This window comes from Danio rerio, chromosome 7 (genome assembly GCF_049306965.1).
Source record: "Danio rerio strain Tuebingen ecotype United States chromosome 7, GRCz12tu, whole genome shotgun sequence".
Classification (NCBI taxonomy): domain Eukaryota; kingdom Metazoa; phylum Chordata; class Actinopteri; order Cypriniformes; family Danionidae; genus Danio; species Danio rerio.
Window position 1 is genome coordinate 34,295,233 of NC_133182.1, and position 19,811 is coordinate 34,315,043.

At 35.1% G+C, this 19,811-nt stretch overlaps 3 protein-coding genes across 17 annotated transcripts; 2 read left to right on the forward strand and 1 right to left on the reverse strand.

Annotated features, from left to right (window-relative positions):
• Positions 1 to 1,039: 1,039 nt before the first annotated feature.
• crybgx (crystallin beta gamma X) lies at positions 1,040 to 3,622 on the reverse strand. The gene is given in 6 exon segments (NM_001033722.1): positions 1,040 to 1,279; positions 1,382 to 1,521; positions 1,662 to 1,797; positions 2,527 to 2,648; positions 2,930 to 2,978; positions 3,578 to 3,622. Coding segments are annotated over 6 exon segments (624 nt in total). The 5' UTR covers position 3,622; the 3' UTR covers positions 1,040 to 1,146.
• Positions 3,623 to 5,710: 2,088 nt separating this feature from the next.
• Positions 5,711 to 14,776, forward strand: lctla (lactase-like a). 14 transcript variants are annotated; one of them, XM_073906435.1, is made up of 15 exons: positions 5,711 to 6,169; positions 6,301 to 6,467; positions 7,828 to 7,988; positions 8,072 to 8,159; positions 8,248 to 8,357; positions 9,566 to 9,694; positions 9,852 to 9,947; positions 10,192 to 10,246; positions 10,333 to 10,498; positions 11,616 to 11,886; positions 11,975 to 12,101; positions 13,431 to 13,630; positions 13,796 to 13,859; positions 14,030 to 14,094; positions 14,207 to 14,776. In XM_073906435.1, the coding sequence occupies exons 2-14, from the start codon at positions 6,341 to 6,343 to the stop codon at positions 14,092 to 14,094; spliced, it is 1,659 nt and encodes a 552-aa protein (XP_073762536.1). In that variant the 5' UTR covers positions 5,711 to 6,169; positions 6,301 to 6,340; the 3' UTR covers positions 14,207 to 14,776.
• Positions 14,777 to 14,946: 170 nt separating this feature from the next.
• On the forward strand, positions 14,947 to 19,576 carry tipin (timeless interacting protein). Of its 2 annotated transcripts, none has more exon segments than NM_001003452.2 (8): positions 14,947 to 15,046; positions 15,867 to 16,009; positions 17,205 to 17,298; positions 17,422 to 17,497; positions 17,731 to 17,853; positions 18,385 to 18,439; positions 18,534 to 18,716; positions 18,900 to 19,576. In NM_001003452.2, coding segments are annotated over 7 exon segments (885 nt in total). In that variant the 5' UTR covers positions 14,947 to 15,046; positions 15,867 to 15,870; the 3' UTR covers positions 19,115 to 19,576.
• Positions 19,577 to 19,811: the final 235 nt, after the last annotated feature.

The following is a 19,811-nucleotide window of genomic DNA, read 5'->3' on the forward strand; positions in this document are numbered from 1 at the left end:
TTCTTTATACATTTATATTAAAATGGCATGGATCTTCAAACATTAACACACCATTTTTTTAATTTATTTCTATTATATTATTTCTTAGAAATACTTGATCGGAAGTTGTAACAATTAAATCTCTCAGTACAGACACACACACATACAGTATACACACACGAACAAACACGCATTAATATATTTGAACCTTAACAAAACGTACAGTGTATGTTATGTTGCATGGGTATATTTTTAGCAATAACCAAAATATATATACGTTTAAATTAATATATATTTACCTGGCGGCATGGTGGCGAAGTGGGTAGCACTGTTGCCTCACAGTATGAAGGTCACTGGTTCAAGTCTTGGCTGGGTCAGTTGGCATTTCTGTGTAGAGTTTGCATGTTCTCCTCCACAGAGCAAAGACGTGGTATAGGTGAATTGGGTAAGCTAAATTAGCCGTAGTGTATTTGTGTGAATGAGTGTGTATGGATGTTTCCCAGTGATGGGTTGTGGCTTGAAGGGCATCCACTGCGTAAAACATATGCTGGATGAGTTGGCGGTTCATTCCGCTATGGCAACCTCAGATTAATAAAGAGACTAAGCCGAAAAGAAAATTAACAAATTAATATATATTTATTCATTTTCCTTCAGTTTAGTCCCTTATTTATCAGGGGCCGCCCCAGCGGAACGCACCGCCAATTATTCCAGCATATGTTTTACGCAGCAGAAGGCCTTCCAGCTGGAGCCCAGTACTGGGAAACATCCATACACACTCATTCACACACACATACACTATGACTAATTTAGTTATAAGAGCATATATAGCAAAACCAAATATATATATATTTTGTTTTGTGGGCCAAAGTCTCCCGCTTACTCACACAAACACACACACACACACAGGAATTGTATACTGCTATAGACTAAATCTTTAAATTTTTATTGTTTGATTACTTTTGATGTTCTCATTTTTAACTAAATAAGTTTTGATAAAAGGATGCCTAATGACAATATAAATGTAATTAAATGAGATAAGATTTAAGCAAATGCAACAGTGTTTGTCTTTTTCATCAGTTTATTACTAAAATAGGTCTTCTGTAAGGTTGTTTCATTTGGAGCTGGCTTATTGTTTGTATAAAGAGCTGACGGATGTGGGGATTTGGTTTAGTTGAAGCGGACACGGCGAATTGAGCCAACAGTGCTGTTCTGAGCACCCCAGTCGGAGAAGCTGTTGTAGTCCTTCTTCTCCAGGATGTAATGTGCTCCTCTGTAGTTTGGCTCCTGATACGCCACCCAGCTGCAGTCACAGGGAAGAGATGGGAAATATGAAGCATTCATAATGGCAACAGCGAATGAAAAAAAAAAGGAAGTTCTTCGACTCAAGTGGACATGTACTTACGTTCCACCCATAATTCTCATGGAGGACACTCTGTTCAGACTGTAACGGGTCATCAGGTTGGGAATGTCATCATGAAGCTCTGTTTTCCTGCCTGAAAAACCTGCCCTCTCAAACAGCTGTGCACGGGGAGAGCTGGTGTCCTAGACCACAAATCACATGCAAACATATTACAAATTAAAGATGTGTTTATTTTACAACCAGCATATAGATACACAAATTTAACTAATTATTTTGTAAGAATGTTGTTTTATCTTGTGTCGACTATAACTGTGTGTCTGACCTGTTTCACAGCCCGAACAGAGGAGATGTGGTCACCCTGAGCACACCATTTATCGGTGCAGTTGTACTCCCCTCTTTCAGACATGTCCCACAGGTACTGACGCCCCTGGAAGTTGTCATGTTCATATCCCACCCATCTACACACAAAAGCATATATGAAGAGACTTGCATTGGGAAAATGTCATTATTTGAAATTTCTTTTTTGAATATCAAAATTTATATTGAAATGTTTTTTGAAATATTGACAGTCAAAATGTGGCGTACTCTATGGTTTTAAGAATTTGAGTATGACTTTTATGTTGAGAACTGGGTTCAACATATTTAGCAATTTTTAAACACTTCTTCTCCCCACTGCTTTTCCAAATTTTAGATTGATGAAGCATTATGCTAAAAATTATAAGATAATTGTTCAATTTCCAGCAAACTTCCAGCAAAATTGACATCTGTATGAACTAATATATGTACACATGAATTTACTGAAATATACATGTCGCAAATATTATAGGCCAGTTTATGTCAGGAATAGGTTAGTGCAGTTTTGCACAGCTACTTTAAACTACTGTATATATCACAATGTATACATCACAATCTTCACAATTGTTTTGAAACTGTATATGCATGTTCATGAAGCTAAATGGAAAAAACTGAAATATAATTGAAAAGTTAAAGTATCACTGTATTTTATATGGTCCTTAAATGATAATCTACAAAATATAAATAAGTTTGCAACTATATGTAAACTTATTCTACTAACCCTGGCTTTACAATCGTCATATATCAATGCATATAAAGTCAACACCCTCAACATTTTATGATTACAAATGTTAAAATGAAGTCATGTGACATTAATAATGCCATGTACTCACGCTCCACTCTCTACTTGGACAGAATTGCATCTGTCAGGAAAGTTTTTATCGCTCAATTTCTGACAGTCAGAGGTCAGGTCCAGTCGGCGACCTGCAAAGTTCCTCTGCTCGAAAAGGGTCACCTGAAAGACACACAATACTTACATTAGGTATTTAATGATGACATTTTGGTGTAAAAGAAAGAAGAAATTATACAGTAACACCCCAAACTTTTACAGCTAATTTTCCAAATGCCTTTTATTATAAACACAACTAAAAGTGCAGGAGAAGAAATGTAAAGAATAGCAAACATTACACAGAAAATGAGAAACTTTTATATTGATATATTATTATTTATCAGCATAAAGCTCGATGCTGAGCCACTGTTTACAGATAAAATGTTACTGTCAAAATAAACTCTTACCCTCCCACTGGACCCGTAGAAGGCACGTTGGAGCACAGACCCCAGCTTGCTAAGGAAAAAAATCAAATACTCTTTATAACAAGCATTTTCAATCACAACACTTGCACAAAATAAAACACACTCATAAAATATGGTATGAAAGAAGCTGATAGCTTTTTTTTTTTTTTTTAATTCTTTTTTATACAATGTGCTTTAAGTTGTATTTTTGGAGTTTTTCTATCCAATATTTATGAAATTATTTTTCAATTAAAGTTACATTGAATATTTTTTTTCCCATAAAACATAAAGTGTGTCAACCCAATTTTGAGTCAAACATGAACAAACTCAAGAGTGGGGTTACAAATCCTGCTGTAGGCTTTGTCTATATTTAATCTAAATATTAGTAGAAACAGCCCAGAATGTTTTAGTGTATGCTTGAAGCCAAATGATTTGCCAAATGATTCAGAATAGTATGTTAAAGGATTCTGCTGTATACTGAAAACAATCAGAACTACATATTTACTCAACTTACAAACTGCAATGATTCACAGATATTGGTGTGACTTTAATATGCCTTTTCTGAAATTTTCAATACAGTCTTCTTTGAAGGGACAGGTTTTTTTGACTGAAACTCAGTACACAAAATTTCCACATGCAACGCAAACATACCTGGCTTGTTGGGCTAGTCCGGGGACTTTAGTAAAGATGTTCATGTCAGCTCGTAGTAGCCACTAAGATGGTCCTTAAATACAGCAGGTAGATAGAAACAGGGAGTGCTAGAATGCTCATACTCTTTCTGCTGCTCTCTCTGTAGTCCGTCTGTGTATTGATATGCTAAACACATACAGTATGCTATGTTTTGTCAAAGCCTTTAGCTATATGTGCACACAGTAACTCAAATGTGCACATACAAAGCTTTAACACAGACATGGGTAGCACATGCAAGGAAACACACATGAAAATCCAAAAACTACATTGAACAAAATCTGCTTCATAACACACCTAAACACACATACGGGAATGCAACACACATACAGTTGGAGAGTGCAGTGCCAACACTTTCTGAAACAATTCAGCATTCTTTTCACAGTTCATTAACAATTCATTTTGGATGTTGTAATTGCATTCATGTTAGAATGTTGCAAGCATATATATATATATATATATATATATATATATATATATATATATATATATATATATATAAAATGATAAACTAAATAAAATATGAAGTTTTTTTTTTCAAGAAAAATATACTACATATTTGAATAAGATTTGTACTTACAACTTTTTATAAATTTACAGTTGCGGGACGTGTTTAGAAGCATAAAACAATGACACAACGACAGTCAAGCTAATTTATATATATTAAAAAAGAACATAACATTATATATTATAATATCCATTAACTGAAAACTTCCTCTAACAAATCAACGCTGAAGTATATTTCCCCATTTACTACTTAAAGACCACTTGGAAATCATTTTTCACTAGGCTTAATGATTAAGTATCCATTTGATTTATTTTATAAGGATCTGATCATATCTTCCAAATCTTAAATTTACAACAGTTGTCATTTAGAGCATTTTTTCTAAGACAATTGGTCAATATAGCAAATGTTTTCAATTGTAACTTGTGACTGAAAATCAAGGTTAGTTCACTAAATTGATTTAACTCATCTGAAATTAAAACATTGTTATTATGTTGTCTAATAATTTACATAGATTATTATAATTAATTACATATTTTATATACATAAACCAGCTGGAAACAATTTCCACTTTTAAATCTTAGATAAAATCATTTTTGTTTAGAAAATCTTTTAACTCTGCTGGTTTAATATGCTGTTTAAAATGCTTTTTTATGCTTATGTTTTTCTAAATACTTGTGTCCTTTTTGAAAGGTGCCAATAAATAAAAAGTGTTCATATTATTATTATTTTTAACAAAAAGGACATTTTTATTTTAAATTTGGAAGAAATATTGTAAGTATTTAACAAAATAAAACAAAAAATACCTTTCACTCAACTACATAAAAAACAATCATAGAGAAAAGGGATATTTCAAGTGAACTATTTTACTCTTCCCATGTATATAAAGCTACTGTATATAAACATTTAAATACTGTACATGCATATACACACTTCCGTTCAGCTTAAAGTGACATTTAAAGCCTTAACTAGGTTAATTAGTTTAACAAGGCAGGTTAGGTAAAGGCAATTTATTGTATAATGATGGTTTGTTCTGTAGACTATTGAAAAAATAAATAGCTTAAAGGGGCTAATAATTTTGACCGTAATAAAAAAAACTTATATTAAAACTGCTTTTATTCGAGCCGAAATAAAACAAATAAGACTTTCTCCAGAAGAAAAAATATTATCAGACATACTGTGAAAATTTCCTTGCTCTGTTAAACATCATTTGGAAAATATAAAAAAAAAAAAATACTCAAAGGGGGGCTAATAATTCTGACTTCAACTGTATGCTTCAGATGTTGTTTATAGTTTTTTTTTTCAATATGTTATCCATTGTCCCAATGAAGGCCGAAATGCAAATGTATCAGGCACACCAACATCAACTTTGCTTACAGAGTCAAATGTTGAATTCTATAAAACATGTTAGGTGCAGCACTTTTCCCCTCTCAGCCCAATGAATTTGAATGGTGGGTATTTGGGCCTGTGTGTGGCTCCTGAATGGAGCTCGGATCTACTAGATGCTTCTCTGCTGCTTTGTGTTTGTGGGCACACAGGCACCGGGCAGCTTTGTGCGGGTGAATGAAGTTCAGAAGCTTAGGTAACCTTCTGGCACTTTGGAGTGGATTCCAGCTGAGACAAATGTGAGGCCTGGAGCAGGTATACATGTATTTGTGCTTGAGTGCCAATCTAGACGTGCGAGAGGAGGGAGAGAGGTTTGAGATAGGGCAAAGCGGCTGGAGCCTCGGAAAAGAAGGGACCTTTTTAATCGTCTTCTCATCCTCTCTCCTTCAGATAGACACGTGCATCTCCTCTCTTCAGGATAAACACTTCTGAGATGTCTTTCTTATTGGCAGCTCTTGACAAACTGGCTTATTTGTTGTCTCTGGTGGCGTTTTGTGTCAGTTTGTCTTATAGCTGGCTGAAATGAGAGTTAATTCATCTGGTCTGGTCTGGGTTTGGGATTCTGGATTTTGGGCTGATTGCATGTGGATTGTGACAGCTTTTTAGTTTGGGATGCGTGATTGATATGCCCCAGCTCCAAGTGCTTTGGAAACTAATCACTCAGAGTATGTTTATTTTGGAATAAGGGCTAACTTACTATGTTTCTCAGTATAGATTCATTTAATTCTTGAACAACTGCAATATTTTTTTCTTATGGTGAGTCTGTTTTTTTTATTTATTTTTTTTATCTGTACAGGTGTTACTGGTGAAAAAACAGACCCTGTGAGAGTAAGAGGATGCAACGAAACGGTGTGCTGAGGATATGCACTGTTCTGCTGTTGGCACTGTGCACTTTTGCAAGTGAAGTCTTTGACTGGACCAAGAATGAAATGGGATCGTTTCAATATGGCACATTTCCTTCAGGTAAAGCGATAATAGCACAAAACACTTGCAAATTAATGTGAAGAGATGTGTGTTATGAAGAACAAACATGAATTATTTGGTCATCTTTCAAATGATCAGGGAGAAAAAATAAAGAAATTTATGATCTTTTTGCAACAGATGAAACATAAAATAAGCAGCGAATAAAGTGGGATAATAATAATTTAAAGTCTATTTATGTGCAATATTATTCAATTATGCTTGAAAATTATTTGTTTAAAACACTTTGATTCTACCCAATGATTTAGTGTGTCCATATTTTGATGATTAATGTTCAGAGTTGATTGATATTTGATGCATATACAGTAGTCTAAAAAAGATATCTGGAAAGGAAGTTGTACAATATTCGCTTTTAATAACTGCACTGAATTAAACCTTTCATTTTATGAGGGACATGTCATATTAGGAAGAAAAATACACTAACTTTGTTAAGGTATTTAAGATTATTTTACTGTGCCAAAATGTCCTGCAGTTAAGCATATATAGTACAAAACCCTTACAAATTATAGTGAACAGATGTGTGTTATGAACAACAAACAAGAATACATAGAATGATCTGTTCATCTATCAAATGATTAGGCAGAAAAATATATATTTTATGATCTTTTTGCAACAAATGAAACATAAAATAAGCAGTTAATAAAGTAATTATTAAGTCATTCATAATTAAATTATGAAGCAAATAAAAATTAAGTCTATTTACATGACTGAAACAAAAATTGTGGAATATTATTCAACTATATGCTTAAAATTATTTATTAAAAACACTGATTTTACCCAACGATTTAGTTTGTCCATACTTTAGAGGTTATTTTTCAGGATTCGATATATTTGATGCATATACAGTAGTGGCTAAAAGTGATATCTGGAAGGGAAGTTGTACGATATTCTGTTTTTATAACTGTATTGAATAAACCTTCAACATATGAGAAACAGGTCATATTAGGAAGAGGAATACACTAACTTTGTTAAGGTATTTAAGGTTTTAAATGCATAGAAAAGTGTGTAAAAACTATATTGCTACAGTACAATTAATGTTTCCTTGTATTTGAATAGGAGCTATTCTACTATACATGCATCAGTAAGCATATTTGCTTGCATTATCATGCATTAGTCAACTGAACTGCAAAATATATCAAATGTTTTACACTCTCCAAGTACAACTGTGTTTATGTTTTGAAAATATACATCAAAATAACAGAGAACAAGGAATGAATGTTCTATGGTTAAATATCACTTTTAGCCACTGCTATATATAAAATGCATATTACAGTATATTATATGACAAGATGTGATGTGATGTTATATTAATATAGGGAAGGGTGATTTAATGCATTTTTAGGATTTTCTTGGGGCGCTGGCAGCTCAGCATATCAGACAGAAGGAGCATGGGACAAAGATGGAAAAGGGAAAAGCATTTGGGATATTTTTTCCCACAAGAGAGGGAAAATTGATCGGAATGACACCGGCGACTATTCCTGCAATGGCTATTATAAGATCAAGGTGCTACAATTTACCTAGCAGAAAACTCTTATGATGTATGTAGATGTTCTGGTTTTTAAGGCAGTTTTTTGTTGTTGTTTTAGGATGATATCTCACTGATGAAAGACATGAAGCTGAACCACTACCTCTTCTCCATTTCCTGGCCAAGGATTCTGCCCAGTGGCATAAGGAGTAATTAACATTAATGACGTCAAAATGTACTTATTTTTTTTTATTTATTACAAGAATCTTTACCAAGAGTTGTTTGATTGTCTTTTAGCTGACTACATCAACGAAAAAGGGATAGAACACTATGATAACATGATTAATATGCTTCTGGAGAACAGGATCACACCAATTGTGACGCTCTACCACTGGGACTTACCTCAGGTAAAACCACATCCAAAACTGCATAAAATATTTAGTGCAACATTTAGTTTAAACTTGCTTTAAAAATTTTTAAACAAAAACAAATTTAAAAAGTATGTAAGATTATGAATATAGGGTTGAAACTTGCAAGCACCATATCTGACATGTTGTCACTGTCATGTTATCATTGTCATGTTATCTTGTAGTGCTAGATGTGTTGCTTCACTGTTATTATCTCCTGTGGCATAAGGGGATTGTAAAATGTTCATCACATGTGTACAGCATTATTAACTGCATTACTTATAACAGTATCATGTAAAATATTGTTAACTTATAACAGTATTTCACATTTTGGCATTTTAGTGTGTAGTTGTATGAATTATTCACTAATTCATCAAAATGTGAAATAGTTATAGATTCAGAAGTAGTAAGAAATTGGAATCGAATACCATAAATTCACAAATGTATGGAATTACAGTACATACAGTACATTTATCTACCCACATAATAGGGATTTGTTTGTTTTTTATGTATTGTTACATAAGGAGTTTATAGCTATTGAAAAGCATGATCAATATAGATCAGAACATATTGCATAATTACAACGAAAACTTCAGGACAACAATAGGAGACAAAAAACACTTTCAATTTTACATTAAAAACATTAAATATAAAATTTCACTTCAATATTTAATAAATCCTTCCTGGTGAGATGTTTTTAAAACTATATAGTAGGGAAGCATGCATATTCTGATGCAGACACTGAATTCCTAATTCAAAAATCTTTGTTCAAAAAAAGTTTATATTTTGCTTAAGTATAAAAAAAAACGTAGATGACAACGTGGCTCTGTGGTTAGCACTGTCACCTTCCAGCAAGATGGTTGCTGGTTCGAGTCTCTGTTGGACCAGTTGGCATTTCAGTGTGGAGTCTGCATGTTCTCTACATGCTGGCATGGGTTTCCTCCGGGTCCACCGGTGTGTCCCCCAGTCCAAAGACAAGCGGTATAGGTGTCTTGAAAAAACGAAATTGGCCATAGTGTATGAGTGTGAATGAGTATGTTTCCCAGTGATGGGTTGCAGTTGGAAGGGCATCCGCTGTGTAAAACATAAGCTGGATAAGTTGGCAGTTCATTCTGCTGTGGCGACCCCTGATGAATAGGGACTAAGCTGAAGGAAAATGAATGAATAAATGAATGAATGAATAAAACACTGTACTTGTGCCTTTACAGGTTCTAGAGGAGAAATATGGAGGTTGGCAAAACGCAAGTATGATCAGCTTCTTCAATGATTTTGCAAACCTTTGCTTTGAGAGATTTGGCAGTCGAGTCAAACACTGGATCACATTCAACAACCCTTGGGTAAGACTATTGCTAACTTGCTAAAACCATAGCCATCAGCTTTTGTAAAAATACAATCAAACAATGATACCTGCCAGAGGTGCTATTGCTTGTTTGAGAAACATTCATTTATTTTCTAAGTCAAAACTACTCTTTGTTTTCTCTCCCATGTTTCCAGTCTGTTGCAGTAGAGGGTTACGAGACTGGAGAACATGCTCCTGGTCTGAAGATGAGGGGCAATGGTGCCTATAACGCTGCCCACAACATCATCAAGGTGACTCAAATCCACTGTAGTCCACTATGGTGTAATAACCATAACAAATAAGGAATAGAAATAATTTACAAGCTGAATTAGCAATTCAATACACTGTGTTGTTTTATACTCTAATACAACAGAGCAAAAACAAATGTTAATAATAAAATGCAAATACAAGTATGCATTTAAAGATGACAAAAATCTATAACCAAATAAAATCCCTGTACTGATAATGAGAAAGTTGTTTACTCTGCACCAACAGGCTCATGCTAAAGTCTGGCACACATATGACACCCAATGGCGAAACAAGCAGAAAGGTAGAAACTTTTCTGGCACAAAACTCATATTTCAGCTAGTTACAGCACATAGGTCCAAACTGGTATAAGTGTTTTTGTCATTTCAGGTATGGTGGGCATCTCCCTGTCAGCTGACTGGGGAGAACCAGTGGATGTCACTAACCAGAGAGATATAGAAGCTGCCGAAAGATATGTTCAGTTCCACCTGGGCTGGTTTGCCACGCCACTCTTTACCGGAGACTATCCTCAAATAATGAAAGACTACATAGGCAAGTAGAAAACCACAAACAAACCGAAGAATGCAAAATTAATATGCCTCAGACTACATTTTTGTGAAACTGCAAATATGTACCTCAACATAGATTTGATGGCAGTTTCTAGGTAAAAAAAACAAATGCTATGGGTCAGTACAGGGGCAGCGCTGGCCGGTATGGGCCCTATGAAAACATGTTGTGGGTGTCAAAAGGTATAAAGCAAAAAGGGGTTGGGGGGCCGGGAAGTGGGTTTGGGTTCTGGTGAGCTCTTAATAGTATCTCTGGGGGCCCCAAAACGGTGTGGGCTCTTAGAATCATCCTAACTTTTCCTCTAAGCAGTACTGCCTGTACAGTATGATGCCAACAGCTGTTGTTCCTTTTCACAGCAATGATTTTTACAGGGGCATATTATCAACGAATAAAGGATCATTTTGTGCAGTTCTTTGCCCAACACCTCTGGTATGGTCAGTTTGCTTGTTAAGTCATTTTGTACAGTGTTGTACTTGTGATGCAGAGTACTCGGGTTTAAGTCTGGGGAAGCACAGTTCCACAAGAAACATACAGTAAAGTCAATGTAAAATTAAGGTAAAAAAGTGCACTTTTCTTATTTCCTTTTGAAAATACTATTGGTTGGGTTCATGGAAGGGTTCCAGTCAGTTGTTCCCAAAGAAATCTGTATAACAAGCCTCATATTGTAAAAAAAGTGCTTAAAAAATTATATATATATATATATATATATATATATATATATATATATATATATATATATATATATATATATATATATATATAAGCTGGAATTCGAGCTCAGGATACCCAGAGTGCTGCTGAGCTATATGTCAGCGCTCTAACCACTGGGCTATCGCACCAACGAGATTTGTTTATGAAACAAATGTACCCTAAGTAATGTATTTTAGCTCACCAAAAATGTACACAGTGCCTAGTGGATTTGTAATCTGAAACGTGCAACAAAACATAGCTGGGGGAACATTTTTAACGTTTCAAAAAAAATGTAGGCTGAGGCATATTTTCAATGAGCCTGTGTTATTCAGTTATACAGCATACAGTTATTAGGTAGATGATAATAATTTGCATGGAATTGCATCAGCGTTTTTTCATTTCATTTCTGCAGGAAGGAAAAGTGCCCAGCAGGGCTTAAGCAGTTCTCGTCTGCCTGCTTTTAATCCTCATGAAAAGAGTTACATCAGAGGCACGTGCGACTTCCTGGGCATCAGTCACTTCACCACACGCTACATCACACAGAAGAACTTTCTCCCCAGCCGAGGAAACAGCTACTTCACCGACCGAGACCTGGCGGAGCTGGTCGACCCCAACTGGCCTGATCCTGGATCAGAGTGGCTCTACTCAGTGCCATGGGGTTTCAACCGTCTGCTGAGCTTCGTAAAGGTATATTTACACATCTCTAAAAAACTACTTCCAGCTGATAGTGAGTAATTTGAACATGAATAGTAAGCTGGCCTTTTTTTATCCTTAGACGCAGTATGGAGACCCCATTATATATGTGACAGGAAATGGTGTATCAGAGAAGATGATGTGCACAGATTTGTGTGATGAGTGGAGAATCCAGTACTTCAGGGATTACATCAATGAAATGCTCAAAGGTCAGAATCAACAGAAATCGATGTCTATTTAGACCAGTGCTTTTCAAAATTGGTGTGAGAGACGCGGTGGCGCAGTAGGTAGTGCTGTCATCCCAAAGTTTGCATATTCCTCCTACGTTTGCATGGGTTTCCTCTGAGTGCTCCGGTTTCCCCCACAAGTCCAAAGACATGTGGTACAGGTGAATTGGGTAAACTAAAAATTGTCTGTAGTCTATGTGTGTGAATGGGAGTGTATGAGTGTTTTCCAGTAATGGGTTGTAGTTGGAAGGACATCCGTTGTGTAAATGTCAATATTGTTCTGTTTGAAATTTAAAAAAAAATGTTATCAGATCTTTATGAAATAAGTTCCACATGGTCTTATAATTTTTTCCTCAGCTATAAATATCTTTAAGAATGCGCCGATATGGGTTTTTGGGCTGTTACCAATAAACCTTTATATTTGGAGGTTGATAATCAATATATTAGCCAATAAATATACATATATTTTTTTTAAATTGTATTTTTGTAACAACTTATTTTATTTTAAAAACTTCATAAAAATTGAACTGATTTTAGAATAGCATGCTCAAATCAAAGACAAACAATAATTTTAAAGTGATTATATAGACTTAAATTCATGATTTCACATAAATCAGCATGCAAAAAATAAATAATTTATTTTCCTTTGCATAGCTAATAAACGTGCAACTTGACTGTTGCATACAAAAAAATAGTTAAAATGACAAAACTGGATTTATTTAACAAACAAGTTAAATAAATATATATTGAATAAAATAAAAGTGAAAATGAAAGAGCTAAGAGATGAAACTAGCTCAGAAGTTCTTGAATAAAGTGCTCCAGTAATGTATAACTGTTAATTAATTGACACTTTTATTACCACACTCCCGCAAGATTTTCTTGTGCTTATAAGGCAGGCAGTTCTGTACATATACTTTATTTATCGGCTTAAAGATATCGGCCTAATTTTGATACCGGGCCGATAACATTAAAAATAGCACTTCTTAGCCAATATTCATGCGGCCACTGATACATCATGCATCCCTAAAATCTTTTTTTTTTTTTTGGATATCAATGCTTCCAGTTTATGCTAATTTAAAAAGCAAAAATAAATAAAGCAACACAGTTTGTGTCCACAGAAATTATGTTTCAAGTAAAATACAAATTCAACCTGATCCCCAAAAACATTGAGAACATGCACATTTCAATCTCAAGAACTTCATAACTGAATGACAATCTAAATTTTGGAGCCTCTAAAAATAAAAAAATGGTTGCAGATGCAGTTACAAATTACATGACTCCTTATATCTTTTGTCTATTTCTTTCATTCAGCGGTTAAAGATGGAGTGAATGTGAAAGGCTACACAGCTTGGTCACTACTTGACAAGTTTGAGTGGGATGAGGGCTTCTCTGAAAGATTCGGCCTTTATTATGTGGACTTTGGGAGCAAAAATAAGCCACGCTACCCAAAGGCATCAGTTCAGTTCTATAAGCGCATCATCAGCTCCAATGGTTTCCCCAATCAGAGAGAGGTATGACTGCAATATTAATTTAGCATTAGAATTGAACCCTAAATTAATTTAAACTTTTTTTTTCATTTCATTTATGTAGAGAAGTCTAACCATTGTATGATAAACTGCATATTATATTTTAGCTGATATCCTATGCTTTATTAAAGCTGAATATTTTCCCTATAGATTGAAAGCTGGAAAAGAAAGTCACTGGAAACATGCACCTCAAGTAACCAGCTCCTTGCGGCAGGTCAGTGTAACTATTGCTGACTCTCCACTGGGTAACACAACCAGCATTGATCTAGCTGGGGCAAATAAAAGAAAATTCTGTCTCAATTTGCATCATCTATTTATATTCAAACACAACATGCAGAGAAAATCAATTATAACTTTCTCATTTTCTTTTGTTTGCCCTTTCAGCTAGAAGAAAGTCCAAGGAACATGCAGATATGCCAAAGGTTTGGCCTGTGCATGATGAAGTTTAGGTACAGGGCTGAAATCTTGGTATTTTTGGAGGTTTCACTTGTTTTCTGGACAGAGCACAATGAAGAGTCTTCTGTTAGTTTTCGCTGACATACCTGTGTGTTTTTTTTCCAGATCCATTGATCGGCCACATGGAGATGGTCACAGAGATTGTCATCCCCACAGTGTGCACTCTCTGCATTCTCCTCAGTGCAGTTTTCCTCATGTTTCTGCTGAGAACACGGCTGTAAAACAGACACACTCACATTGACTTTTCATATTGCATGTGTCAGTGCAGCATTTCTCCTTTTAATACATTTTTATTATTAACTATGACAAATAGAGACTTGTTTGTATGTGCTTTCACATAATATGGTCCACAAATGTACTTCTGCGTTCATGAATTGACGGACCAACCAAACATCTCTCAACAAATTACACAGAGAAGAAGTTGAGGTTTGGGTGTTTGATAAAGAGGTGAAAAAATGTAGGTGGAAGTTTTCTGAAAGTATTTTTAAACATAGCAATGGCGTTTGTATATGTGACAAAGACAAACATGACATAAATGCTATAATAAATGTGCTTTTAAATCTTGTAAACAAATATAAAATTCAGTCCACCAGCATTTAACGCATACACTGCAGTATAAGATCCACATGTATGAGATCTGTGCTTTCAATAAAGGTTGAAACCCTGCATTAAACGTATTTTGGTGCTTTTTTTGTTGTTGTACCTCAGTCCAATGTTTTGTTGTGATGAACTCCAGTTCGCCACTGCTCCTCAACGCTAGATGGCGCAGTTCTCGTCAGCTCACGCAAAAAATCGACGCTGCAACACCGCTGACGTTCACCGTTCCAGTGATTTGATTGGCTGAAGGGAAAGCCGCCGGTAGAAACTTTGCTTCTGCACAGACTGTATCGATGTCCTCGTGCCGCGGTTGCTGTTGAAGTTTCTTTTATTCACCGTACATATTCAGTAAGTACGATGGACTTCACAGATATTCAGCTTTTCATTGAAATGACAGCGACATTGCTTGAGTTCGTAGTCATGGAAGAAACCGAGGGCGTCGATGAATCTGACAGTGTCTGGCGCCAAATTGCTGTAAACAGTAACGTTAGCTTAAAAAACTTTTGTCTGATTAATTCTTCTGCTTAGTTATGTATTAGTTAAGCATTAAACTTTATGTGCTGTGAGCTTAATTGGCTGTCTTTGAGTCGCTATGATATGGATGACGCCTAGTAGCTGAATAATGTGACGTTGTTTTGTGTTGTTTATGGAGCCAGAATCGTCTGCTCATTCATTTCCTGCTAAATAAACACTGTGAGCACGTCATGACTATTTAATAATATAACTGCAGTTTGTTTGTGGCTTTCTGTTTCTAAACGACACGCTTTAACATTTATACCATTGCTTTTTTCGGATGTAACGTTATAGATCCGAATATACAGTCAGACTCAGCATTCAAAGAGAGTCAAAAATGTAATTGGACAAGACTGATTGTTGTTTAATAGTTTTAGGACAACTTTGATAAAACGTGATGATCCACTTCAAATGATCATTGAGGTTGGCATTAATTTAACATTTGTTTTCTCATACAGGAAGTATTTTAATTGGAATACAATGTGAAATTGAATATGAAATTAATGCCTGACTGGACTTTAAGAGAACCCAAACTGTAGATGGTGATACCTGATTCCAGGATATTTATTTATTGTAGAACAGTGATATTATTTTATCATGTCTTTATATTCATAAAGTGACAAAAGTTGCTCATATGCTCCAATCTCTTCTCCAGGATCATGATTGATCCATTAGAAAATGGCCTGTTTGACATCCCAGATTATGAACAGATAGAAGATGAAACTTTCCCTCCTCTCCCTCCTCCATTATCACCTGGCCGAGCAGAACTCGAGGATGATCTGTTTGGCAATGCAGAGGGTTTGTATTGCTCTTTTTTTATCTTAACAGTTTTAAAGTTCATGCTTCTAGTGTGAACCCAGTACATGGATGTAAACCATCATTGATCACATGTGTGAATTACTCAAACTGCATATTTATTTGTGTACTCATATCAAGTTTGATTGATGCTATGCAAACAGCAATAATTAATATCTCAGTTCTGGTCAGTTCAGTTTGTAAAATTGAACCTAGCAAGCAGGCATTCAATTTTCCACCTTCTATACAGTTGTTATCTAGCAGCAGTGGGTTAAATAGCTGTCAGTGTGATCACACAAACCTACCATGGTTGAAAACAAAATTGTGACAATTCTCAGATCTCTATTTACAGAGCAAATTAGAAACAACTACAGTTAACCAATTTGCTGTACAATAGGGCTACACAATATTGGTAAAAAAAACAGACATTGCGATATTTTGTTTGTCTGTGATGTATATCGCAATGTGAATATAATTTCACAAATTGAATTATAACTCTATTAAGACATGATTCATAGTTTTAGATTTACTGGGATCATTTTGGAGGGAAATGAATCATGCATAATATATTATATAATATATTATAATAAGCATAGAGAAAAGATACAAATAAAAAAAACATGTTTTATGGAAATCTAACCGTATTTAGGCACATAAATTCAATAATTAAATGTAAAATAACACTATATAATCTTCATTGTATAAATAATTAAATACAGTTGTGAAAGATACAATCATACAAATAATAAACACTGATAAAAATCTTTCACTATTAGAGTTAAACTTTGCGATAACTCCACAAATCACATGCTCAGAGTCTGAACTGTGTTTTCTGGCCAATTCAATGCAGATCCTGCAATGTGATTATTGCAGATTCATACTTTGAGATATCGATGCTGAAACGATATATTGTGCAGCCCTACTGTACAGTATTCTAAAAGATGTCTAAAAACATAAATACAAACCATGCAGACAACATAAGTTATAGGCCATAGTAAAAAAACGCCTTTTTAATTGACAAATTCTAATACAGGTCTAGTATGGATTGGTAGCATGTTCAGAAGAGAGATCAAGCTAACTAGAGTTTAGACTGAACAAAGCTTGACAGCTTCCGTCTGTTTTTTAATGTCATGTTAAAACTTCTTAAAACGAACGTGATGTTTCTGTAAATGAAACACATTTTTTTGTGTGTGTTTAGGTGAGGAGGAAGGAGAAGTGTCAAAACTAGCTGAAGTGCCTGTAGCAAAAAGACGAACAGTGAAGAGGCCAAGGCCTAAACTGGATGCTAACAGGTACTAAACTAGATGCTGATTTCGTTGTATTATTAATATTTATTTATTTTAGGAGATGGCAGTGGAATGGATCTTTATGGCGTTTACAATTCACTTATTTTTATTATTTTTTTTCTGTTTTAGGTTGATTTCTGAAAAGGGTCTTCCAGCTCTGCGAACTTTATTTGAAGATGTTAAGTTCAAAGGGAAAGGGCACGAGGTAATTAGATTAAACTTTATTGTCATTACACATGCACAAGTACAATGCAACGAAACTGCAGTTTCCATCTTCCATCTCTTAATGGCTGATCTTTCACTTCATCCTAACTGATTTTCGGTTGAATACTCTTGAATTCTATGATATGAGTACAGATAATTTCCTAGTGGTGTTTTTAGTATATACAATAGATGCATCATTATTTATCATTGTTCACCCTCTTATTTCTGATTCAGACAGAGAATCTGAAGCTGCTCATGCTGAAAATGGAAAACTGGGCCCATCGCCTGTATCCTAAAATGCAGTTTGAAGAGTTCATCGATAAAGTAGAGAATCTGGGAGGCAAAAAAGAAGTTCAGGTGAGATTTCTGCTTTTATATCTCTTGATGAAAAATAAATCAATCTTATCTAGAGCCTGAGGCAACAGTTAATTCACTTTTGTACAATGTTCTTAAGTACAGTGCACAATCAATTGCACAGTGCACTTTTGTGAAAGGATCAGGAATTTGAGTTGATATGGTAAAAAAACAACACCATTATTCCTGTTCATATCAGTGTAGATGTGTCCCAGTTGACGCACTATATACTATACACTAATATACAATGTACTTCAACTGCCAAGAACTTAATACAGTTATTTTGTTCCTCTTCACTTGATGGAGAAAACTGGTATTTGGAAGTTCCACACCTATACACACTTTCTGTTCAGTTCATGCCAGAAATCATCCTGTTTGAATACCCTGTCAGGCAGCCCTTAACAGGATTGTATTTAAGGCTGAACAATAATTAATCCAAGCAGAGTTAACATAATTTAAAAACCATTAACATGATGTTTTACATCATTAATAAAAGTAGTCCTTTCTTAATGCTGGTGTTTGTTTCTCCATTAGACATGTCTAAAACGGATTCGGTTGGACATGCCAATAACGCACGAGGACTATGTTGGTAATTCTGCTTTTCTGCTATTCTCTGTTTTACACTACTTTGGAAGCCAGCATGTCAAATTGTAAAGTTGCATCACTGACATTCTACTCTCCAGCAGAGGAGGCTGAAATTCAAGTACCAGAAGAGTCTGTTCCAAGTGGAGACGGTGGTTTCCCAGAAGATCCTTTCATTCATTCGACTCCTGCTCCAGCCTCTCTTACTGAAGAACAGCAGCAGCGCATAGAGCTCAACAAACGCCTGGCTCTGGAGAGGAGACTTGCCAAGCAGAAACAGTTAGGTTCGTGGAGTCATTATCCTGGCCTCTGCAAAATGTAATTTAATGGTCATTCTGTGGTTAGGTGATGTGTGGTTGTTGTGAAACAAAACCCTGGGTTTACTAATATATACATTTATAATTTGAACTGTTCCAGTCTCGTTTTCATAACGTTGTTTAATAGCTTTGTTTATATTATTTTCACAGAATCTACGCCGATCTCCATCCAGGAAGATGCAGATGAACCATCAACCAGCTCTTCAGGACAGTTCCTCAGTGAAGAGAACCCCAAAACCACCTCAAACCAAACTCCACTCAAACATAAGCCAGCTGAACTTCAGGAGTCCCCTTTACATGATAATGAGAGCAGCAGCCATATTGCTAACGGCATCATTGATGATGATGATGATGATGATGATTGAACAGTGCAACTAGTTCATGAGGACTGAATAAAATGAGGGTGTTTTAGGAATCATAAAATCTTCCCAGTCATATGCCAAACATCTTCTGCAGCTCATTTTATAATGCCAGTCTGAAGCTTGATCACCTCTGATTGGTTTTACACATAAATCTGGTTCAGCCTGTATTTTGTCATGATGTCTTTTATCCTCTGTGAGGATTTTTTTTAAATATTCACAACATATTCCATCGTCTCTTCCTCAGGTTGTTATAGATTGTAATAAGCAGTCCTTTTATTTGTTGTCGGCTGGAGTTTGTTATAATGTCATAAAAATAGCACACACTGCAGAACAAAGAGAGCTTTTGAAGTTGGCCTTTACATTTTTAAAGAAAATTAAATCAGTTTGTGATCACATTGTTGACTATTGTCAGTTACAGTATGTTTATCTTTCTCATTTTCTGAATAAAGATGATGTAGCAAACCATTTTTGAATAATGCCATTCATGTAGCACTGCACTTTTTAAGTAAATCATGTGCATCAGACAAACATTGTAGAGTTTGGGCTTTACCAGAAATTCAGATAAGTACAAACACAGACATCTAGCATAAAACCTCAATAGCAAAAGACATGATCATATAAAAAAGAAATCTGCTCAGAATATTGGTCTGTGCACATCATACATAATGGATTTTTCAGATAAATCTTCAACTGTCCACAT

Excerpts from the sequence above, each read along its gene's own strand:
- tipin (XM_005168874.6), top strand. The coding sequence starts at position 15,871 with ATGATTGATCCATTAGAAAATGGCCTGTTTGACATCCCAGATTATGAA. Across the intron at positions 17,299-17,421 it reads CCTAAACTGGATGCTAACAG|GTTGATTTCTGAAAAGGGTC; the intron begins GTACTAAACTAG and ends TTTCTGTTTTAG. Across the intron at positions 18,717-18,899 it reads TGCCAAGCAGAAACAGTTAG|AATCTACGCCGATCTCCATC; the intron begins GTTCGTGGAGTC and ends TTATTTTCACAG.
- lctla (XM_068222225.2), top strand. The coding sequence starts at position 6,341 with ATGCAACGAAACGGTGTGCTGAGGATATGCACTGTTCTGCTGTTGGCA. Across the intron at positions 11,887-11,974 it reads GTCTGCTGAGCTTCGTAAAG|ACGCAGTATGGAGACCCCAT; the intron begins GTATATTTACAC and ends TTTTATCCTTAG. Across the intron at positions 12,102-13,430 it reads CATCAATGAAATGCTCAAAG|CGGTTAAAGATGGAGTGAAT; the intron begins GTCAGAATCAAC and ends TCTTTCATTCAG.